This window comes from Lactuca sativa, chromosome 8, assembly GCF_002870075.4.
Source record: "Lactuca sativa cultivar Salinas chromosome 8, Lsat_Salinas_v11, whole genome shotgun sequence".
Lineage (NCBI taxonomy): Eukaryota > Viridiplantae > Streptophyta > Magnoliopsida > Asterales > Asteraceae > Lactuca > Lactuca sativa.
The window spans coordinates 5,558,202-5,584,000 of record NC_056630.2 but is presented as its reverse complement, the minus strand read 5'-3'; the positions used below and the strand labels follow the sequence as shown (position 1 = coordinate 5,584,000).

The 25,799-nt window shown below is 31.3% G+C and overlaps 3 protein-coding genes and 2 long non-coding RNA genes across 5 annotated transcripts; 3 read left to right on the top strand and 2 right to left on the bottom strand.

Annotated features, from left to right (window-relative positions):
• The first annotated feature begins 480 nt into the window (after positions 1-480).
• On the top strand, positions 481-1,399 carry LOC128127636 (peroxisomal membrane protein PMP22-like). The gene is made up of 4 exons (XM_052766289.1): positions 481-492; positions 692-793; positions 896-971; positions 1,253-1,399. Exons 1-4 carry the CDS (start codon positions 481-483, stop codon positions 1,333-1,335), a joined length of 273 nt encoding a protein of 90 aa, XP_052622249.1. The 3' UTR covers positions 1,336-1,399.
• Positions 1,400-2,213: 814 nt separating this feature from the next.
• On the top strand, positions 2,214-3,053 carry LOC128127933 (uncharacterized). The gene is made up of 3 exons (XR_008225574.1): positions 2,214-2,586; positions 2,665-2,712; positions 2,891-3,053. It is a non-coding gene; the product is annotated as an uncharacterized LOC128127933 (long non-coding RNA).
• A 745-nt stretch (positions 3,054-3,798) lies between these two features.
• Positions 3,799-4,761, bottom strand: LOC111903392 (IAA-amino acid hydrolase ILR1-like 5). Its single transcript, XM_052766288.1, has 3 exons — positions 4,678-4,761; positions 4,340-4,600; positions 3,799-4,209 (listed from the first exon to the last, which is right to left on the bottom strand). The coding sequence occupies exons 1-3, from the start codon at positions 4,759-4,761 to the stop codon at positions 3,799-3,801; spliced, it is 756 nt and encodes a 251-aa protein (XP_052622248.1).
• A 1,352-nt stretch (positions 4,762-6,113) lies between these two features.
• LOC111903390 (uncharacterized) lies at positions 6,114-7,512 on the top strand. The gene is made up of 2 exons (XR_002854142.3): positions 6,114-6,566; positions 7,097-7,512. It is a non-coding gene; the product is annotated as an uncharacterized LOC111903390 (long non-coding RNA).
• A 5,742-nt stretch (positions 7,513-13,254) lies between these two features.
• On the bottom strand, positions 13,255-15,210 carry LOC111903388 (IAA-amino acid hydrolase ILR1-like 5). Its single transcript, XM_023899167.2, has 4 exons — positions 14,608-15,210; positions 14,332-14,457; positions 13,940-14,254; positions 13,255-13,863 (listed from the first exon to the last, which is right to left on the bottom strand). The coding sequence occupies exons 1-4, from the start codon at positions 14,953-14,955 to the stop codon at positions 13,354-13,356; spliced, it is 1,299 nt and encodes a 432-aa protein (XP_023754935.1). The 5' UTR covers positions 14,956-15,210; the 3' UTR covers positions 13,255-13,353.
• Positions 15,211-25,799: the final 10,589 nt, after the last annotated feature.

Below are 25,799 nucleotides of genomic sequence, written 5' to 3'. Positions count from 1 at the left end.
ACCCTTGCCCTACCAAAGGAAGAAATCAGCGACTCCATCGTTTCTTCTCCTACTTCAACGCCAATTTTCTTCTCCCGCAACAACCAATCGTCGACGATCCTCTTCTCATCTGTTCCAATTTTTTGAAGTCTCCTTCCCCTTCTCATCAGGTACGCTTCTTCCTTTTTCCTCTTCTCATCAGGTCCGATTTTTTGATAATATATAGGTTTTGATTTATGATTTTTTCTGTTGAACATGTATGGTTCTTCATTGAATTCTGAAAATTTCTCAAAGAATTTAGGCCCTGTGTTCAATTTCATCATATTTCTTTTGTTTTAGACTTGTGCTCAATTTCAAGGAGGGAGAGAAACCTGCGATATTTGTTGCTCTTATTTTCTTGATTTGCACTTAGGAACCATTGGTGTTACCAGATAGCAGGTTACCATGTTCTGCTGTTAAACTTTTCACCATTCCTAATGAATTAAAGAATACTAAGAATAAATGACAGTATCCGTAAGGTCGGGGTGTCACATATAAAATATCAGGATATGAAAGTCACATAACTTATTCTCTCTGCAATAAATGAAAAAGCACCAGTCAAATATATATATATATATATATATATATATATATATATATATATATATATATATATATATATATATATATATATAAGAATCAGTATAGAATATTAATGCGGGAGTGTTTGTAGCTTTTTGGGTGTGCATATCTTGGACCATTTGGGCATTTCTACCACTTATTGTTGGATAAGTTGTTCAAGGGCAAAAAAGACACGACAACAGTTGCCAAAAAGGTATCCTAAGAACCTTTGATAATAAGGATAACAATGGAAATTTACAATCTTACAACTGAATTATATGACACCTAATTCGCGATTTGATCTATATATTTGTAGGTGTTGCTTGAACAAGTGACATCTTCTCCATGGAACAACTTGATTTTTATGCTTTACTATGGGCTTGTTATCGAGGGTAAGGTCTTTTTGGTTCCTTGTTTGAATAAATATGTTGACTATAATTATTTTAGTAGATAAACGATTATGAATTGGTTTAATGCTAATGGGGGTGTTTGGATGTATGATTTGAAAGTTATTATTTTATTTTGAAAAATAACAAAATCATGAGTAATGATAGAAATAAGTTTTTCTATATAATCTGTAAATAAGTTTTCTTGCATTTAACCTTTTTAAAGTTGATATCATTTTTCAACTTTAAAGTCATATAATAATTTATGGTCATGTATATATATGCAGGAAGATCATGGATCCAAGTGAAATCTAAAATCAAGAAGGAATACCCCACAGTACAATACGCAGCATGGACGGTAAATCCATAATTTCAGTTTTTACTCATATTTTTATAAATTTCTGTTGTACAAATCTTTTAAAGAAATAGCAATTTGTTTTTAAACTATATGAGGTACTATTTTTGAGGTATTATCATTCTTCCAAAGTATAATTGCTTGAATCTTAGCAATGTAAGTAAGCCTCCTATTCCTGGATAGCTGCCACATCAAGTTGCTTGGAGATGTGGGGTTCCAGGTACAGTTTATGCCAATGGGTTCGTTTTTCATATTTGCAGTGCTTCCAGATACTTGCAAACTTATAGAAGAGTGGATATCTACACGTAAATTCAGCAAATATCCAATCAAGGTAGAATGTTTTTTTTTTCTTTTAACTTATTTCTAATTATATAAGGATGTGTCTTTTTCACTTTGAGTTGTATATTAACTTGGATAGTTAAAAGTTTATTTTTTTTGTGGACATCTTCAGGATAAAGACAAACTGATTAGCATCACTTGTTTTTCTCTTAAATTAACAACATCTTCAAGATACTACTCAATTTCTTCCTCCCCTAAGTAAGTTTATTTCCATAATCTTGATTTTATTTATTAAAATAATAATTCAAGAATAAATGTCAAGATTTCATGGAGTAGAGCACATTATTGCAGGGCAGGACATCAAATGTAAGTTTCAATCTTAATTTCATCTCCAAATTGTTGATTTTTATGAAAGATGAATAAAATTTGACAAATATTATCAGGAAGAATGTTGAGATCCCAATTCTTCAATCTAGTGCAAGAGCAAAAAATTTCAAAATAAAATCATTTCTTGTGAAGTTTTTTGTGTATTATTACAGTTTGTTTGAAGTTATTCTTGCATTTACCCCATTTAGTAAATGATAATTTATTTACTTTTCTTTATACAGGCTAGGACATATTTTGATTCAAATGACACTGGATACACAACCATTGGAATTGTTGAGGAATTAAAGATGAGGACGAAAGTACCCTCCACATCACTGAGTTGCCAGTTAGAAGGTGGACACAGGAGTATAAGGAGTTTTTGGAGGTTGCCTCAACTGCTGGAAAAGATAAGAAACCTTTCATAGAGTTAGATTATTATACATAATTATAATATCCTTCCTTTTCATATTTATTTATCTCAAATTTGCATTATTTTTTAATAAATTTGACAGGGGAATGGTTTAAGTGAGATCACAAGTCACAGGTGTCGTACATATTGACTTTTGATCACATTCACTCTTTTGTTCATCAGTATACTTCCTACTTGATATCCTCATTGATGTATGCATTTTTCCCTTCAAATAATCAAAGCCTTTTTTTCTTTTAGTATTAATATGGAACATAAGCTTTTTGTTTCAGGTTCTTTCTGAAGCTAAGAAAATAATTGATTCATGTATGGCTGCAAAGGTAAGTTTTGTAACATCTTGTATTCAAGAAATAACAATGTACTTTCCACAAAAAAATTATAAATTATATTCTTTGAAAAAAATTGCTAGATTGGTAGGTTTAAAAGTAGAATGTCCTAATAAGAATTAATTTTAAATGTAGAATGAAAATGACAAGTGATTTTGTGTTGTGTTTACAGGGTTGATGAAAGCGAATAACTCTGGAATTAGAAGAGGAAAAGAAAGCTCAAGCTAAAAGAGATAAGATGCTACAAATGCAAGTGTTGCATTCTTCATTTAAATTGTTAATATGAAACACAGTAGATTAGATGAATGAAAATTTATATATTGTAAGAAATAGAATTGTATGACATTAAATTTTATGCAATGGATTGTATTTTTTGTATATGGTATTTTATTTCTATTATGAGACATTAAATGCAAATTTCACTTAAAAATTAATAAATATATAAATATATATTTTTTAAACATTTAAATTTACGATACGCAAAAATGTGTGTCATCTTCATTTATGACATGGCCTTTCTTGATAGGGGCTTTCTTGATACGCATTGCGTGTCATTAACACGCGCGTCGTAAGGTTACGACACGCGAATGCGTGTCGTCTTCCTTTATGACAGGGCCTTCCTTGATACGCATTGCGTGTCGTAAACGCGCGTCGTAAATGCGCGTCATAAATGCGCGTCGTAAATGCGCGTCGTCTCTCTTTATGACAAGGTCTTCCTTGACACGCATTTGCGCGTCGTCTGAGCGTTTTACGACGCGTAATGAGTGTTTAGTGTGTTCTTCATTTAACTTTTCGTTCTCCCCGAGTTGTGATTGCATCACCATCTTCTCCCGTGGAATGTTTTCCTAAAATAAAGAAAACAATAAAAATACATTAATTAAAAATAATAACTAAATTTATACACTTAAATAATAATATTATACCTTAAACTAACTAAAATAATAATAAAATATTTATCAAACAACTTATTAACTTTATTTATTACTTACCCAAACTACTTCCGCTTGGACATACCGCCAATTTTTTGCCCTTTCCCGCCCAGTCTATACCGACGACATGTCGTATGGATAGCCTTTCTAGTCAAACATATATGGTCAAAGTTGGAACATGTTTTACCGACGACGTGTCGTCGGTATAGCTTGTGTTTTGCAGACGACACGTGTCGTCTGGATAAGTGACGTCGGTATAGCTTGTGTTTCTTGTAGTGTTCACTCCCTGTGAACCAAGCAACATTGATCCCACCATGTCCACATGCTTCTTCAAGCTCTCATCATTAATGGTAGCTGGATGTAGAGGGTATTCATCCTCCATCATATCAACTGTACCATTGCATATATGAACAGCTGCCTGTTTTTCAATCACCTCCTTCACCCGTTGTTGAAGGTGTTGCAAACCTTTAGTAGTGAGACTCCTGAGTGTTCCCCCTAATTCAACATATGGTGGAATAACATTCGATGCACTTCCACCCCTAACATAAGTAACTGATAGCACCTGCAACCAATTGAAATAAAACACAATTTCAAGATTCCAACTTCATACACTTTTGTCTATGAACAAAGACACCTACTTAATTTTGGAGGGGATCTAATTCTCTAGAGATTAAATGTTGCAAAGCTAAAACTATTGATGATGCAGCAAGTATAGGGTCCACACTGTTGTGAGGTTCAGCAGCATGACCACCTTTACCTTCTATCTTAGCTTTAAAGAAGCATACATCAGCTAACATAGGTCCTGAAAGGGTGGCAATGGTTCCTGTGGGAATTGTATAATCGACATGCATTCCAAATATGCCCTCTGAATCACCTAAAGCACCTTCTTTTATCATATGTGATGCACCCGCACCTCCTTCTTCAGCAGGTTGGAAAATCAATCGAACAGTTCTCTTAAAACCAAATTCATAAGAAAAAATAAAACTATTTAGTGGGTGAAGTAGAATGGAATTGTTACATTAAGGCATACCTTTAGATTTTCTTTTCTCTGATTAAGTAACTTTGCAGCACCAACGAGCATGGTTGTGTGAGCATCGTGCCCACATCCATGCATTACACCATCGTTTTTACTCTTATGCTCCCATTCAACCAGCTCCTAGGTTAACATCATACAAATTTGAATACTTTTAGAGCTAACTTGAAGAGGAATAGTTTAAATTTTTAGTGAAAATGTTATATAATCAAGAATAGCGGGTGCAAATTAATACCTGCAAAGGGAGTAGGGGTGTTCGCGGTATGGTTTGAAACCGTGAAACCGACCAAACCGGTCATCGGTTTGGTTTTACGGTTTGTATTTTTCTTTATGGTTTGGTTTGCGGTTTTGAACTTTTCAAACCGTAGTGAACGGTTTTGCTTACGGTTTTTAAGATTTCAAACCGTATAAAAACCGGACCAAACCGTTAAGATTTGTGTGTGTGTGTATGTATGTATATATATATATATATATATATATATATATATATATAATTTTTATATGTAGTTATATTTTATTGTATTATATATTAATTTTTATATATAGATACTAAAATTTAAAACTCACGTTTATTTAGCTCAGATTCCTAGTAGTTTCTTTTGTTTACTATAGTGTAAATGAAGCCCGACAACTGAGAGTCCACATTTCCAACTCCAAGCAATCGTTTGATTTGTTTCCACTTGCCCTAAACCTAATCGCAAAGCAGAGTCTCGTCTCGACTGTGGTTGTTCTTTAGTCTCTCTCTCTCTCTCTCTCTCTCTCTCTCTATATATATATATATATATATATATATATATATATATATATATATATATATATATATATAGTTATATTTTATTGTATTATATATTAATTTTTATATATAGATAATAAAATTTAAAACTCACGTTTATTTAACCCAGATTCCTAATAGTTTCTTTTGTTTACTATAGTGTAAATGAAGCCCGACAACAAAGAGTCCACCTTTCCAACTCCAAACAATCGTTTGATTTGTTTCCACTTGCCCTAAACCTAATCGCAAAGCAAAGTCTCGTTTCAACTGTGGTTGTTCTTTAGTCTAATATCTATCGTTACTGACGCCGACAATATCACCCTTCTAACTACACCTATTATGTTTTTTTTTCTAGGTTCATCTCCTTTTCAATATTTAAAAAAGGATATGGATAATGATAGTGTTTTTATATTTTTTTTATTATTTAAATTAGTAAACATCATGTAACTTAGTCGTGTTAGGTTATTTTTATTTTTGCAAGTTTTTTTTTCATGTAGCAATATAATCAATTTATTTTACTAAATTAGTTTAATGGACTCGATTAAAATAGACCTAAATATCTCAAACCGGGAAACCAAACCGGAGCCAAACCGTTAGTAACGGTTTGGTTTGGTTCGGTTTTAAATTTTCAACCGGTTCGGCCGGTTTTTGCTGGAAAAAAACCCTTACTACGTTTTGGCTTTGATTTGACCTAAAAAACCGAAGGGAGGGCATCCATGTCAGCTCGAAGAGCTACAATAGGAGGAGACCCGGTGCCAATTTGAGCTACAAAACCAGTCATGGAAATCGGGTATGTGTAAGAAACGCCAAGTTTATCGAGCTCATTGCGAATAAGGGCGCTGGTGTTGTGTTCTTGGAAAAGGAGTTCAGGGTACTCGTGGAGCTTCCTTCTTATTGAAATCAACCAATCTTTGTCTTCTTTTGCTGCGCTTAAAAGCTGCGTCCCGTAGTCTTCATTGGCATCTACTATTTGAATCGACGAAGGCAGTAAAACCCAGAGCAGTAGGAGGATGCCAAAGGAACGAAAAATCAAAATTTGAAGCATCTTCTACAATTAGGTCTTCTGATACTGTCTCAATTGGGGCGTGTAACACTCGACCCAAAAACTAAACCGGTACCAACCCTTCCCTTCATCAGAATTCTGATTCCTCCATTTTTTATTCCTGAATCGGATTCTTCCATTTTTTATTCCTGAATCGGATTGTCTCCTTTCTTCAATATCCCTTTTCATCATTTTAGTGTTTGATTATGCACTTATGCTCGTATTTCACTATTTCTTGGCGGAGGAAGATAATAATTTCTCAAGTATTTTTGTAATGATAAATATTATGAAAATTGGTCTATAATTTTCTAAAACAAATTCACACAGAACGACATGACAAATGCTTTGCCCTAAGGAGTTTCACCAACTCATGTGGTAAACAGAATTGAACACATTACTCTCTCTCTCTCTCTCTCGAATGGCTTTGTTGGAATAAGAAATGCAAAACGAGACGAAATGAGGGGTAGATTGAAGATGGATGGATGTTTTGGTGCAATAATATGAATAAAGGGCAATATGGTCTTTTTATTTTTTGGTTTATATTAAAAGAGACATGTCTGATCATTTTTTTCATGCTTCTGGGTTGGCTTTGATGGAAAAAGATTGACAAAAGGAGAAGAAGGGAGGGGCTAAGTAAAGGGTATTTTGGTCCTTTTCAAAATTTAATCAAAGGAAACGAAACTAGGTCATTTTCATGATTACATATGGAGGAAAATTACCTGCTTTGTTCGATTAAGTGAAAATCAAAATAAAGAATTCATGATGGGTCTCGTGGGATGCACTGTGGTTAAAAGGAAGATTAATCTTGATGCTTCAACAATCAACATGCAGGTTGGGAGACATTTCTAGATACTGGTAATTTGTCTTGGATACAAGTAATGCTTTTGCTTTAAAAATCTTATCCTCTTACTTTTATTTATGTGTTTACTAGTATGATGCTTAATATTATCTTTATGTTTTATGTTATAACTAATGCATTTTAGCAATTCAGAAAAAATAAAAGTTTAATGTTATTTCATAGTTTATAGTGCGGCGATGATAATTTGGTACCATGTTATAACTTGTCTATAGTACATCTTATAGTTGAAATTTATTTAAGATATGGTCAGCAAAACACTTGATATGTCATTCATGGTGAAGAAGCATGAGTATAAATATGGTTACTACATTTGTGATGAGATATACCCATTTTACTCCACCTTTGTGAAGGCGTACATAGTACCACGAACTGAAAAAGCAAAAATGTTTACAAAAATGAGGATCTGCTATAAAGGATATAGAAAGGGTATTTGGAGTCCTCAAATAGAAATGACATATCGTTAAACACGTTACATGTTGCAAGACTCTAGGATATAGAAACGGTTAAAAAACAATAATGTATGCATGTATTATATTGCATAATATGATTATTGAACATGAAGTTAAATCGATTTGCACATACGATGATAACTACATAGTTAACCTGATCAACAATTCATTCTCAGTTCGATTGGAATTTTGACAATAGTAGTTGAAATTCAAAATGTTGAAACATGTCAATACCTTTGAGAGACCTACCAAAAATCTACACTAAAACAACATGAACAAAAATATCTTTGAATTATGTTTTTATGGGACTTTTTATGTATTTTTGTCTAAGTTTTTTTTATTAGTTGCTTGGTGTTTTCTTTAAATTTATGCATTGTAATGTTTGGGATTTTTATGTTATTTTTTTCAGTTTTTTTTTAATCAATGTATTGTTTTTACGAATGAAAAACTAATTTTGAAAAACTATCTAGCATTTTAATTATATTTTTGATATAATTTTAAACAAAAAAAATGTGTAATGATGAACTAATGGAAATACAAATTCATTGTGATAACAACATAGTTAACCCTGATCAACAATTCATTCTCGGTTCGATTGGAATTTTAACAATAGTAGTTGAAATTCAAAATGTTGAAACATGTCAATACCTTTGAGAGACCTACCAAAAATCTACACTAAAACAACATGAACAAAAATATCTTTGAATTATGTTTTTATGGGACTTTTTATGTATTTTTGTCTAAGTTTTTTTTATTAGTTGCTTGGTGTTTTCTTTAAATTTATGCATCGTAATGTTTGGGATTTTTATGTTATTTTTTTCAGTCTTTTTTTTAATCTCGTTTTTTAATCAATGTATTGTTTTTACGAATGAAAAACTAATTTTGAAAAACTATCTAGCATTTTAATTATATTTTTGATATAATTTTAAACAAAAAAATGTGTAATGATGAACTAATGGAAATACAAATCCATTATGATTATATGTGGTGATGAGGTGACATTAATATGACATCTAACATTTTTTGTTAGCAGTGGGTACTCCACAATGTGTAATATAAAATGATGGAGTTTTAAGAAATCGTAGAGTTCTCTTTCCTAATTACCACTCCCTTCAACATAGTAGATGCCCTTAGGAGAGACCTAATATGGGCCTCGAATTTCAATGACCTAGTATCTATCCTAATAAATAAAGATAATTTTGACAAATGTTAACTTCTTAATGAATTTGAAACATGTCATTTTCTTAGAATTTTAAAATTATTTTTTTACCACTTGTCATTTTTGTATTTTTTTCATTTTTTATCATCTTCCACCTATTAAATGTCACCTCATAATAATTAATATGAATTAATGTATATAGTAAACCTTCCATTTGTGAATTTTTATTTCTATTAATATATTAATGAATTCTATTTATGAATTTATATTAATTAGTTTTATTAGTAAAGATTAATTAAGACAAATTACATAAATGGTTATTGTGGTTTATTCTATTTATTGTTTTTATTTCGAAAGTTTAATTCAAAAAATACTTAATTTTGTACACATTCATATTCAACATGATAATAATTTTTTATTAGTATAGATTGAATTATGTGTTCATCATTTTAATTATATATATTTCAAAATTTTACTTTAGAAAATATTTCATGTCTACATCTTATATTTAACTTTTTTAATCAATCCGTGTAATAAACAGGTCTCACACTAGTATAATTAGTATAGGATATTTTTTTGATACATTGAGATCATAAGCAGATGCAAAGAAAAAAAAATGAAAAATAAAAGGGAAAGTTGGAGAATGATGTTTGGTTTACAAATTTCAAAGGAATTTAAAGGATTTTGACTGTAAATCTCCGTAAATATTGCATTTTGTTGACAAAATAAAAACAAATTGATTTTTTTAACTCCCATTAAATTCAATGTGAATTATTCTATTATTTGGATAAAGACAAAGATTTTAGATTCATTCCTAAGGGTTTTATTATAAAGACAAAAATACTCGCATGAGTTATGTCTCTTTTTTATTTTAATCATAATTAATCAAATCAAAACATATTAGCATCATCCTTTTCACAAATTTTTTACTTAAGTGTTTTGATTTTAAAAATTATTTGTCACAGTGTAGTAATTTTGGTAATATTTACAAATAAATAGTGAAAGGAGTTTTAATATTGTATGTGGAACCTAAGTCCCCAACATCCCTTTTCTCATCTTGTTCCCTCTTTTCTCCCAACTATAACAGGCTTTGAATTCGGGTGTACACCGATGATTGAGAGGAATCGACTGATTCTTTGGCTTTAACAACAACATTTTATCCATGGTGAACATTAACACTCTCAATATCTTTGAGAAATTGAAACATTATCGAACTAGAAAACCAATAAGTGGGTTTCAAGGTTCGTGCATGCCGATGAACATGTTAAGTGCATGTAAAGGACAAGGTCATCCGACACTAACCACGGTGAAAATGATGAACTTCTACCTGACCCGATGGTAGTCCCCTCATTCGTTCCATATGTAGAGGTCTGAAATAAAACAATTGCAAATGGAGACGACATGTGTCTCTTAAAACAAACTTTAGATTAAACCTGATTTCATCTTGGGAGGTTTAGTGAGTAGGTGTTTGACGTCCAAAAAAAATTGATTTCATCTTTTACACTGGAGGGTTTATTCACCTTTCGCCACTCAGTTTTTATATGCCACATCAGTTTTCCATTCATTCACCTTCCGCTCACCAAAAACCAAAAAATGGTCACTTTTCATTACCTCTCATTTTTTATTTTTTAAGAAAAACATATATTGTATACATATATTATACTCATTTCATAGGGAATTAAAAACCTTTATAATATCTTAATATATATATCTATAATTTAATTATATGTATTAAAAGCTAAAAACAATAATGAAAATACAAAAAATACAACTGACCAATCACATTAGGAGAGAGAGGGTGGGGTGCCCTCCCCTCACCCTTTCCCATCACTACCTAAACCACAACCCTGGGGTGCGGTTCCCTTCCCCACTCCACTCCTACCGGTCTTAGAAAGATCATATATCTACAACTTTTAAAACAAACCCTAAAATTAAACTCGCTTTCATATCTTAAAACAAACTACAAATATAGAGGTTTCCAACAATGATGCCACATAGTTCTCCAACATTGGTGAGCTTGTATAACCATCATTGTGTTCCAAATATCTCTCTTCGTTGAATAATGCTAATAACATTGGTCTTCATAAGATCTCACAAGTTTTTATTTTATTTAATTTTGAGATTAAAAACCTCCCAATGCACTAGCAAACTAAACAGAGGCTGAAAATGTGGTGTCTCCGGTGAATAGAGTTGATGATCTATTTAATTTTGAGGGAAAATGGCTTCTCAGGTTAATCATCTTTGTTGTTTTGTTCATATTTAGACAATTATATATATATATATATATATATATATATATATATATATATATATATATATATATATATATATATATATATATATATATATATATATATTTGACCGTTTAACTTGTTATATGTGTTCACATATTATCATTGTTACCGACTGTAGCATGTGACAATGGTAATATATGAATATAGTTAACAAGTTAAATGGTTAAATATGTACAAAAAAAATTATCTAAACATGAACAAGACAAAAAAATAATTGTCATGACAAGTATTTTTCCTAATTTTTATTCTTGTTTTATAAAAGAGATGACCCCAACTAACGAAACGTTTTACCATATTTTTATAAATACATTTAAAACCACAAGACTTGATAATTATTTTTTAAAGAGAAATTAACTTTACTTTTATTCCTACAAATCTTTCTACCTAATTAAATGATATGTGTCATTTTAGTATACTAAAATATTATTAAACTAGTTTAAAACCCGTGGAAACCACGGTTACAAAATTAATTAAACTTTTATACTAAAAATTCAAAGTAATTAATCAATTAGTTTAAATAAATTATTAATTAAGAGATTTTTTAGTTATATATAAAATTACAATCATTGATTTAAATACATATGTGAAATTATATCACTTTATAATTTGTATTAATTTTATTTTAATGCTATTAATTTAATGTAAATAGAGTGAGAAATTTAAAATTTAAAATTTAAAATGAATAATATATGACCCCAACTAACGAAACGTTTTGCCATATTTTTATAAATACATTTAAAATTACAAGAATTGATAATTATTTTTTAAAGAGAAATTAACTTTACTTTTATTCCTACAAATCTTCCTACCTAATTAAATGATATGTGTTATTTTAGTATACTAAAATATTATTAAACTAGTTTATAACTCGTGGAAACCACGGTTACAAAATTAATTAAACTTTTATACTAAAAAATCAAAGTAATTAATCAATTAGTTTAAATAAATTATTAATTAAGACATTTTTTAGTTATATATAAAATTACAATCATTGATTTAAATACATATGTGAAATTATATCACTTTATAATTTGTATTAATTTTATTTTAATACTATTAATTTAATGTAGATAGAGTGGGGAATTTAAAATTTAAAATTTAAAATGAATAATCAATATGTTGATAAGTGGCAAGTATTATTTATGATACATATTAGGGTGACACATAGCAAAAGAAGAATATAATATGCATTAATTAAGAGGTTTAATAAGGTGACACATGTCAAAAGGAGAATAAAACTATTTTTTTATTAGAATAGGAAGATGTGACACATGTTGTCATTTAATTGGATATAAAGATTTATAGAAACAAAAAATATAAAGATATTTAATTTCTGTTTTTTAAACTACTATCCATGCATATAAACCGGAAGATTTGGATTATTCACATAGAAAAATTACACTTACATCATCTATAATTGGACATCCACATCCCTCTCAACAAAAACAGGTGTTTTTTTCTTTACTTGTTTTTTCATTACCATTGTTTTATTTAAATTATAACTAAGTCTAAAACAATAAAATGTTACCTATAAAATATTTATTCGGAAGTAAAAAAAGAACAAAAAAAAGTTATCTAAAAAACGATCTATACAAACATTTATGAAGGGACTCGTTTTTGCTTTTGCGTAGGGGCCTGAAATCCGTTTCATCATGTTTCTTTTTGTTTCTAAAAGGTTTGTAGTGTTTTTGAAGAGGTAATTGCTGATTCAACAAAGCAAGATACATTGATTGAAAAATACCTCCAATAAAGACGCATTGACGAAAACTAATACAATATTTCAATAAAAAATCGTCCAAAACTAACTTATCAAACTCAAACTGACTTGTCCCTTTGATGAACATTGTCAGTTTGGTAAACATATAACTGCTCGCAACTGCTTCTAACTTCTGAAAACCGCTATTTTCATCATCCTTATCTAATTTTTAGATAACATGAGCATATATATATATATATATATATATATATATACTCATAACAAGCACTGAGAAAGAACATGTTCAAGACAAAAGGACATGTATTACTCTATATACATTTACATCATATCCCAATACAGAGAATCTTTTAGCAACTGTCATAATTAAAATTATATACCTTTTTACACAGTGAAAGGGGTTTGACGTTGATTGAGATATAACTCTGCAATAGCAGTGTGTAAAGCTGCACCAAAGGGAAGGACATCTTCATCAAGAAAGAAATAAGGAGAGTGTGGGGAATGAACTGAACCAACAACCTCATTACGGATTCCAATTCCAAACATGACTCCAGGAATCACTTCCTGATAGAAAGCAAAATCCTCTCCAGCCATCACCTTCTTAGCCACCTTCACTCCATTTGAACCAAGCACCATTGAACCCACCATGTCCACATGCTGCTTCAAGCTCTCGTCATTAATGGTGGCTGGATATGGAGGGTATTCATCCTCCATCATATCAACTGTACCTTTGCATCTATGAACAGCTGCCTGTTTTTCAATCACCTCCTTCACCCGTTGCTGAAGGTGTTGCAAACCTTTAGTAGTGAGACTCCTGAGTGTTCCCCCTAATTCAACATATGGTGGAATAACATTCGATGCATTTCCACCCCTAACATAAGTAACTGATAGCACCTACAATTCAGATAAACCACAATTTCAAGATTCAACTTCATCCACTTTTAATTTGTCTATGAACAAAGCCACCTACTTGACTTTGGAGGGGATCTAATTCTCTTGAGATTAATTGTTGCAAGGCTAAAACCGTTGATGATGCAGCAAGTATAGGGTCCACACTGTTGTGAGGTTCAGCAGCATGACCACCTTTACCTTCTATCTTAGCTTTAAAGAAGCATACAGCAGCTAACATAGGTCCTGAAAGGGTGGCAATGGTTCCTGTAGGAATTGTATAATCAACATGCATTCCAAATATGGCCTCTGAATCACCTAAAGCACCTTCTTTTATCATATGGGATGCACCTGCACCTCCTTCCTCAGCAGGTTGGAAAATCAATCGAACAGTTCCCTTAAAACCAAATTAATAAGAAAAAAGAAAAGCATTTAGTTGATGAAGTAAAATGGAATTGTTACATTAAGGCATACCTTTAGATTGTCTTTTCTCTGATTAAGTAACTTAGCAGCACCAAGGAGCATGGTTGTGTGAGCATCATGCCCACATCCATGCATTACACCATCGTTTTTACTCTTATGTTCCCATTCAACCAGCTCCTAATGTTTTCATCATACATATTTTAATACTGTTAGCTCCTAATGCATTCCTAAATTACAATGAGAAAGTTGGAATTTATAGGTCAAAATGTTATATGATCAAGACTAAGTCAAACTTAATCTTCACTTCAGGAGATATGAGATTAATACCTGCAAAGGGAGGGCATCCATGTCAGCTCGAAGAGCTACAATAGGAGGAGACCCGGTGCCAATTTGAGCTACAAAACCAGTCTTGGAAATCGGGTATGTGTAAGAAACGCCAAGTTTATCGAGCTCATTGCGAATAAGGGCGCTGGTGTTGTGTTCTTGGAAAAGGAGTTCAGGGTACTCGTGGAGCTTCCTTCTTATTGAAATCAACCAATCTTTGTCTTCTTTTGCTGCGCTTAAAAGCTGGGTTCCGTAGTCTTCATCGCCGTCTACGATGTGAATTGAAGAAGGAAGTAAAACCCAGAGCAGTAGGAGGATTCCAAAGGAACGTAAAATCAAAATTTGAAGCATCTTCTACAATTAGGTCTTCTGATACTGTCTCAATCGAGACGTGTAACACTCGACCCAAAATGGAAACCGGTACTAACCCCTTCCCTTGCTCGGTACTTAGAGATCAGAATTTTGATTCTTCCATTTTTTTTTCCTGAATCGGATTGTCTCCGTTCTTTAAGTTTCCTCGGCCATGTTTGACTTGCTGTAGTTCCCTTAAATTAGTATTTGAGCATTTTTCTTCGGTATCCCTTTTGATCATTTGTGGGCGTAGTTGCTACTTGCGAGCTACTTCTTGTTAATGTTTCATTATTCATTCATAGATAATAATTTCGTAAGTATTTGTAATGATAAATATTAAAAAATTATAAAAGTAACAGAAATTAACATAATATCAAAATTCAAACCAATTGTTTGAAAAAAAATTCAAGCTTTTATTTCGTATAATTTTCTAAAACAAATTGATAAGAACATTGTTCCTTAATACAACAGGAGACATGAAAATTGTTTTGGCCTAAGGAGTATAGTCACTAGACTCACTACATTTCCAATCCATTAGAAAAATGTTGTGATCTCTCATGTCATATGCACTATAATTTCATTATCAGACTATTATACATTGAAAATGGTTACAACTTCTTATTATTTATCATTTTCTATGTTAAATTAAATAAAAATATATAATTTAAAACATAAATAAATACTTTATATTAATTAAAAACTCATTACATTACTTATAAAACATAAAAATTTAAAAGTAAATTATTAAGAAAAAAACATAAAAATATAGAAATTTAAACATAAATTACTAAAAACAAATAAAAACGTAGAAATTTAAACATAAATTACTAAAAAACCAAAGAAAATAAAACATAAATATTAAATATGTTTTTTTAAACCTCAATCAGATACATTTTTCTCAACTGACAAATATTTTAATTTTTTGCAAGAGTGTTTTATTCTAATTGGATGTCTTTGCGCGTAAATGGGGTCACGTCACCATCTAAGACGGTGTTCATGTGTGGTTTAATGTGCCACGTAAGACCTCACGTGGATAGTGAGGCCCTTTACCAGATAGTCTAAGCAATTACACAAGCCAACTCAAACTATGAAATCGTACCTATAGAGATAATTGAGTAAAAAAACAAAAAAGTTAAATAAATAAATAAAAACAAATAAACAAAAATAAAAAATAAAAAAACAAAAACTTCTTTTACATTTCTTAATTCCCTTAAATGCATCACCAATTTCTTGTTGTATCGCATGATTTGATTGAAATACATAATCTATTGCATTGTTTAAAATGTTAATCCCTCTAAATCAACTTTGTTTTTTCATCTATGCAATCTACAGACTTATCCATCTAATACCTAGGTTGAACTGTATCATACTTGTTTTACCGTTGGTATCCTAAGGGGCATATTTTGCCAGCGGTAATATGTCGTTGGTAGAATATTACCCAATTCTATTCGAAAAGAAACAGAAATTCTTATTTCTTATGATAATCAAATGTAGGCTGGAGCCTTAGCTGCCTTGTCAAAAGAAAGCGAAGGTTGAGCCAAGCTACTTGTTAACTCTGGGTCCCATCCGTCCTGCCAAGAACTCGAACCGCCAACTCCGTTCACTGCCTTCTCTCCAGAACTCCAGTTTGGCTTGATTACTGGAACTCAAAAGCCCTAGCTTCTCTTACCTTCTAGAACTGTAAGGAGGCTGGTAGGCTTCTATCCGACTATTAGTACATGTTGCTCTTCATTATTACTGGTGAAACTATTTTGTGTGGATTAGTAAGCTGCATCAAATGGTTGTATCTTTATGCATAAGAAAAATTCACAAGAGTGATAGTATATGGTTATGATGTGGAAATAGTTTTATAGGCAAAAATATCACCACACCCCTATCATGCAAAGATTGGTATGAAAGACAAATACTTACATGGTGCCTATGTGACACCCTTTTACCATTGACAAAAACATCACAACACCATTTAGCCTTATAGATGTGGTATCAACAAGTAAAAAATATAATTAAAATATAGAATAGAAGTAGATATAAGAGACATAAAGCCTTCGAAGTCATATAAGACTCCCTGAATATCAGTTTTGTAAACCGAAAACGTCCTTTAGTCTTCAGGGAGACATACATCCTCTTTTTCGTTAATCCATTCATCATTTGACTCCATGTCCGAAAAAACATATTGGATCATAGGTCTCCCATCTTTCTTTTCTCTTTTAGAGTCTTATATCAAGGTTGATGTTATATTTCAGAAACATCAATGCATTCAACATTTGGAGTGTATATGATAAAAAGTGTTTCAATTTTTCTCACATCTTGTGACACTATATGTGATGCTCAAGACACGAATAAAAAGGTGTTCAAGTTTTGAGTACTCGTCTTCATAACTTGACCATCACTTAACTACACTTTAATAGAATAAAAGATTAATAATTAAAATTTTAATTATTATATATTTTATCAGGTTGCATTTTTCTTCCTAATGAGTTACCTTGTTGCATTTTCTTCCTCATTAGCATGGCTACGAATATACCAAAATATTTGATGCTCTCGTTGAACTTTACAAGTTGTTCATAAATTTTCACTGTTGTTGGCATGTCATACATACTTTCAATGACATCGTATGATCCACATTCGATTTCTTTATCGACATTAACGTTCTCCTCGAAATGAAGACTAGTTTATAAAATAAAAAATAGTAAATATTTAGTCGAAAAATAATAAAAATATATACATAGGATTAAGAAAATATTATGCGACATGAAGCGTCCTATGAAGTTGCACATTCCACCTAAGATCAATCTTTTCCCAAATTGGCTTATATCTTGATTCATCACCACCATAGTTTTCTTTTATTTGGTTTTTTAAACAATCCATATATATATATATATATATATATATATATATATATATATATAGAGAGAGAGAGAGAGAGAGAGAGAGAGGTGGGTTCAATTGAGAAAATAAAAAGGGTTGAGAATGGGGGAATCATTCTCAGCCACTCATTTAATCTAAGCATAAAACTTGTAATTATGATAATAACATTCAATCTCAAATACGTAACTGTATAGAAATAGATAACAGTTCAAACCCATTTCTAATCAATCATTCATCATCCAAATTTCTTCTCCAACCTTCAACAATCATCCTGATTTCTTCAATTAAACCATCATCAACATCATCCAGTGTTAATCAATCGTTGATCTTCGTCAATAACATGATTATCAACAAGATTCAACAGTTAACAACAAAAAAATCGTTTTTGGTTCTTTTAATCCAACCTTCAATTCTACTTGAATACGATCAGATCTTCAACATCATCGATTAATTATACTCCCAGCGTCATTAGATCAACATCATCGATAATCAACAAAAAATCCACTTCACATCATTCATTCAACATCGATTATTAAATAAAACTTCAAAACTGAGGTTAGAAAAAGATCAAATCGTTTTTTTTTTTTTGAAAAATTTCATATAATTCTCTATCAATCTACTATTTTGTAAGATTTAAATAGTCAAAGTATCATGTTTTTAACATTTTTAAAAAAGTTAAATTATATGCACTCCATCTGTTTGATGAAATGCATAAACTAAATTACCACATTATATTCATATATGAATATGTTTTCTCACCTGAATCAGTATATGATTATTAAAACAAAAAAACAAATATGCAAGTCTGTATCTTATTCATATTTGAATAACATATAAAAATTATATATATTTGTGAAAATACCTTGTATTATTCATATGTGAATATATTGTGTAATATTCATAAGTGAATACATCATCTAATATTTACAAGTGAATATACTATGTAATATTCACATGTGATATACCATGTAATACTGTGTAATATTCAGATATGAAAATAATATCTAATATTCATAAGTGAATATATCATCTAATATTCACAAGTGAATATATTATGTAATATTCACAAGTGAATGCATCGTCTAATATTTAAATATGAACATACTATGTTTATTATATGTTATATTCATATATGAATGATATTTAAATTGTAAAAAAAAAATTAATCATAGTTTTTATTCATAAGTGAATAATGAATGTACAGTAGTAAAAACCTGATTCATTTTTATTCACTTATGAATAAAAATAGCTGAAAATATATAAAAAATATATTTTATCTTAAAACTATATTTAAAATCATTTTTCAATAAAAATAGCTTCTTAAAAATTAAAAAAAAACGAAAAAACTATGTTTTTGTATATATTAAGGTAATGCTTAGCATAGTTTAAGGAAACATGTTTTGTTGGAAAACACATGTCTATTCCTTTCCCATTTCCGCTGATACGACGAAGGCTTTTGCGGCACAAATAAATGAGTGGCTGAGAATGATTCCCCCATTCTCAACCTTTTTTTCTCAATTGAACCATCCTCTCTCTCTCTCTCTCTCTCTCTCTATATATATATATATATATATATATATATATATATATATATATATATATATATATATATATATATATATATATATATATATATATATATATATATATATATATATATATGTATATTGTCAGTTTCACATCACCATTCATAAGCCTTAATACCTTCAAAATAGGAAGCACACAACTTAAACAATCTTTTATAGCCTTCCTAAAATAGACACTAACTACAATAATATCTTCAACAAAATTCCCTTCACTTGTAGAAGCAAATGTGGATTCGGCCCAATCATTAGAAGTAAACAGTTGTTGAAGATGATGTTTTTAACTCTTGAAATCTTTTCAATGTAAGAAAAAAATAGCAAAATGCGTTACTCCGGCTCGTGTCAGTTATTGACCACCGGTGAACCTTTTAAACATGGATAGCAAAACACAATATCTATAAATATAAATGGTAACTTTCCGTGCTCGATCGAAGGTGTATTAGAAAGTTTTTCCACCTCATATGTCTTGTAAGTCAATTAAATGGGCAGCACACGGTGAACAAAATAAATATAAATGAGGCTCTCTTGATCCGACTATTAACTGGGTAACACATAAGCAGAAGCACTATCCGTCCAACCATCGGGCATAAGAGTGCACCCCGTTTTCTTCCACCATTGCTTGTACTTATTCAATCCTTCTTCAACACATTCTAAATCTTTCTTTAGGTATGTTACTCTCCCCTCATGATAGGAAGGAAGATTCAATCATTTCTCATACTCCCATGTAAGTATCAATGTGTCTTTCCATAAAGGAGAACTTCACCAAATTAAATGGCAATGCTTCACCGTATATAAGTCAACATAAAGCAAGAGTTACAGGCTCTCTATTCTTCAGTGTTTGATTCATTGTTTTTTGTGTCCCTTTCATGAAAAATGATTTCATAGTCCTGTTCCCATCACTCTCAACTTCAAAACATTCATCATCTATTGCCCAATCATTAGAAGTAAACAGTTGTCGAAGGTGATGTTTTAACTCTTGAAATTTTTTCTATGTAAGAAAAAAATAGCAAAATGCGTTACCCCGGCTCGTGTCACTTCTTGACCACCGATGAACCTTTTAAACATGGATAGCAAAACACAATATCTATAAATATAAATGGTAACTTTAGGTGCTTTCTCGAATGTGTCTTTGAAATTTTTTCACCTCATATATCTTGCAAGTCAATCAACTGGGCAAGACACGATGAACAAAATAAATATAAATGAGGCTCTCTTGATCCGACTATTAACTGGGTAACACATAAGCAGAAGCACTATCCGTCCAACCATCGGGCATAAGAGTGCACCCCGTTTTCTTCCACCATTGCTTGTACTTATTCAATCCTTCTTCAACACATTCTAAATCTTTCTTTAGGTATGTTACTCTCCCCTCATGATAGGAAGGAAGATTCAATCATTTCTCATACTCCCATGTAAGTATCAATGTGTCTTTCCATAAAGGAGAACTTCACCAAATTAAATGGCAATGCTTCACCGTATATAAGTCAACATAAAGCAAGAGTTACAGGCTCTCTATTCTTCAGTGTTTGATTCATTGTTTTTTGTGTCCCTTTCATGAAAAATGATTTCATAGTCCTGTTCCCATCACTCTCAACTTCAAAACATTCATCATCTATTGCCCAATCATTAGAAGTAAACAGTTGTCGAAGGTGATGTTTTAACTCTTGAAATTTTTTCTATGTAAGAAAAAAATAGCAAAATGCGTTACTCCGGCTCGTGTCACTTCTTGACCACCGATGAACCTTTTAAACATGGATAGCAAAACACAATATCTATAAATATAAATGGTAACTTTAGGTGCTTTCTCGAATGTGTCTTTGAAATTTTTTCACCTCATATATCTTGCAAGTCAATCAACTGGGCAAGACACGATGAACAAAATAAATATAAATGAGGCTCTCTTGATCCGACTATTAACCGAATAACACATAAGCAAAAGCATTATCCGTCCAACCATCGGGCATAAGAGTGCACCTCGTTTTCTTCCATCATTGCTTGTAGTTATTCAATCATTCTTCAACACATTCTACATCTTTCTTTAGGTATGTTACTCTAACCTCATCATAGGAAGGAAGCTTCAATCCTTTCCCATACTCCCATGTAAGTATCAAAGCGTCTTTCCATAATGGAGAGCTTCACCAAATTAAATGGCAACGTTTCACCATATAGTGTTTAATTCATTGTTTTTGTGTCCCTTTCTTGAAAAATGATTTCATAGTCTTGTTCCCATCACTCTCAACTTCAAAACATTCATCATCTATTGCCTTCGACTTTTTTCCTCAATACTAGTCGGTAATTTTTTGAAAATTCTTTTATAACTTAATCAACTTTCGGGCAAGCATAAATATCTTCTTTTTATTCCAGCAAGGTGATTCTTCATTCTATTTACTCCTCCAAACATTTTTTACAATAGTTACATTGCACTTTAGTTCTATTTTTTGGGTCTATTTATTCCAGCAAGGTGATTCTTCATTCTATTTACTCCTCCAAACAAAGACAATGACACATTACTAAGCAAGTGAACAATGTTCTAAAGGTAAAACTTAACAGAAACTGATGTAGAAATATAATCACATACACATATTCACATTTATATAATCACAGAAATTGATCAATATACAAAACTACAAATTACAATATACTGATGCATAAATATAATCACATAAACACCTTTTCACATACATAATTGATAATGTATTCACATAATGACATAATCTCATTCACATACATAATTTATTCATTGATGTTATTGATGTATAATCATTAATCACATACATAAATACATAATACAAAAATGATCATATATAGTTTAGTTAGGGGTGCAAATGAGTCAAGCTACTCGTGAGCTACTGGAGATCAAATCGTTAAAAGCTCTACTCGATATCGATTTTAAACGAGCCTGAGCTGAGCTCGAGCTTAATATTAGGCTTCTTTATTAAATGAGCTCGAGTTCGAGCATCTGTTACTTGGCTCGATTAGGATCGTGAGCCTAAACGAGCATGCATATATATATATATATATATATATATATATATATATATATATATATATATATATATATATATATATACATATATATATATATATATATATATATATATATATAATAAAACAAGTATTTTTATTTTTATATATTAAAATAAATAATAATTTAATAAATACCATTTTAGGAAATTAGAGTATATCATATACGAGTCGAGCCCAAACCGAGCCCGGGACCATAAAATTCTTAACGAGCCGATCTTGAGCTTTGTACCAAAAGTCTCGAAACGAGCCAAGCTCGAGCGTATAAAAATATAAATGAGTCGAAGTCCGAGCCTGGTCAGGTTCGAGCTCGGCTCGGCTCGTTTGCAGCCCTAAGTTTAGTTTAGGTTGGTATGTTATTGGTGAGTGATGATTAATGACAGATGTACTTTGTAACCTACGAAACTTTGAATCTTTGAGAGATACAAAAAAGGAAGAACATTAATACTAAGTATTCAAGTATCCAGTCGGTTTAGTAGGTGAAGAAGAAAGAAGAAATATTACCAGTGACGTGAAGAATGAGAACCATAGGGATAAAATAAAGAAGAGAAAATAGTAGGAAGCAATGAAGAAGAAGAAGAAGAAGAAGTCTCTCAAGTCTTGAGTAAGAGGAATCCATAGAAAATGAAAGAAAAATTACAAGAAGACTTTTTACTTTTTAGGAATATGTCTCCTTAATCCCAACACATTTTCCCAGCACCAAAAATTAAAGTAATTAATCAATGAATAACCCATTTAAACATTAGATAACGAAAGTAGCCACAAGTTTCATGACTTGTCCGAGTCATGAGTCAGCTCGACTTGGTACGAGTCACACTTTGAATCACAATTTTTACGAGTCAAACATAAAAACCAAGTTAGGTGGTTGCAATTCGCATCTTTTTGAGTTTCAAATGGCTCGACTTGTACGGGTCGACTCGTGATTCGTACGAGTTTAACAACTATGCTTACATCATCGACAATTGAACATCACTCTCAACAAAATCAATTATTCTCACTTTTTTACTTTGTTTTTTCATTGTCATTGTTTTATTTAAATTAAGAGTCTAAAACAATAAATTATTAACAAGAAGACATTTTTTTGGAAGCGAAAAAAAAAAAAGTTAAGACAACTAGTATTATCTAAAAAATGATTTAAGGATATATTTAAGAAAAAAATAGGTACTTTTAATATCAAACGCTTCAAAACGATAATGAGAATATTAAGAATGAGACCGGTGGGTGTTGTACCATATTTGACTACATTTTTTGTTACAATTTTGGTCTGTCATATCAACGCCACATCATTTTTCTCCACCCAACGAAACTAATAGGAATGGTACCACACCTTACCATACTTTTTTTTTTCTAAAATAAAATAAATGTAATTTAATAAAATGTAACTATATAAAATTAAAAAAATGAAACTGATTCATTAATTAAAAAAATACATACAAAAAATACATAAATAAAAGAAAACATAATCAAAAAATAGTAAAATAATATGTCATGCCTAATCATTGTCGATCATAACATTATCATAATCTTCGCCCAAATCATCTACAAACATATGCGATACATCACCTATCTCGTCATAAAAATCACCGACAACGAAAGTAATGTATCGTCATAAAAATAGTCGACAACCAAATTTACTTTTGCTACCAAATTAGTGCGAAGATTGTTGTAACATGTGAATCCTTGAGTTTGAAGAGAAGAATGAGGTGTTCTAGTTGTGCATCTAGCAAGGGAACATCATCATCGTCATATTCTGCTCGTTTGGGATCCTTGTAAGAGTCAAAGCTTCAATCTTTATTGTTTAAATGTTGTAGATCTAGGTTTTGTCCCATTTTATCCATGTTTAAGCAAAATTGAATGGAAGGAAGCCATAAAGTTGACAACTTTATGTTTTCTAAGGGTCCCTTGAGTGTTATAAAGTTCAGATCTAGTAGTTGGTTGAGTTTTGAACCCTTGCATTAGAACTTTAGCGATATTTTTCTACATTTTGACCCAATATGAGATCTAGACATGTATTTGACATACATATCCATAAAGCATCAATTTTTAAGTTAATTTTGGAGTTATATGATCTCCTGGAAAGTTGGAATGCAACAGAAAAAGGATTAGGGCTGAATGCATTAAGATGTCCGTTGTGCGTAAGTCACAACGTGACCATTTAATGGTCATGACTTGATGAAGGAATTCCTCTATCATTTTGGCCTGATGCTGTCACGAGGTGAGGAATTGATCCTCACAACATGACAATGATCCAGATCGTTTAGGGTTGAAGTCGAGCTGTGTTGAATCGTGGCTGAGTTAAGGACTGAGGGGAATCAGTTTTCACGATGTGACCATAAGTTGGTCATGACGTGAAAGCAGCTAAAGGAAGGTTTAACCATTGAATTTGACCATTGACTTTTTGACCAGTTTGACTTTTGCTCAACTGTAAGGGTTGAGGACTTAGAAGGGAAAAATGGTCTTTTGCCTAAATGAGAATTTATCTTTGTATTTGGACTTGTTAAGTTAGGGTATTTACCTTAATTGCTACAAGGTCTTGGTTTTGTATATGTTTAGTGGGAAAGACTTTAGCACCAACGGCTCGTGTGTGAGATCTATTCGTTTACTGATCGAGGTGAGTCTCTTCACTATACTCGTGAGTTGAAATCACCAATGCCAGCCCACTGGATTATATGTGTAGGATGGTAGCAATCTTTGTGACTCTTGCTGATATGACTGTATGCTTTATGTATGTGGGGTGAAATAGACTCGTTCGTTATGTACTTGTTGTCTTTGTGACTCTTGTTGATAAGCATGTATGTTATATGTATATGGGGTGAAATAGACCCATTCGGGTAAAAGACATCGGTTGAGTTGAAATAGACACGGGTGAAATAGACATGTATAGCTTTGAGCTAATATGTATGAATCATATGGGGTATTTTAGGGGACTCACTAAGTTATGGTTATGGTTTCAGGTACTTCTGGTTCCAAGGGAAAGAGCTTGACGTGATTCCACCAGCGTTCCACATTATTTGACTTGTTTTGTACTCTGATGTTTATATGACATGTTTTTATACTCTAATGGGTTTATGAATAGAATGAATGGTTGTTTTGATTGATTCAAAGAAAAAATTTCACTTAGAAGTTTTGGAACGTTACAGTTGTGGTGTCTAACTTGGCTGTATGTTAGTACACCAATACCAACTCGTTCGAATGTTGGTAAATTTTTATTTTCATTATAGTGGAAAATCACATTTCCCTCATCTTGTTTTCATGTTTTTATACTTCCCCTTTTGCTCATCATGTATGTTAGTACACCAATACCAACTCGTTCGAATGTTGGTAAATTTTTATTTTCATTATAGTGGAAAATCACATTTCCCTCATCTT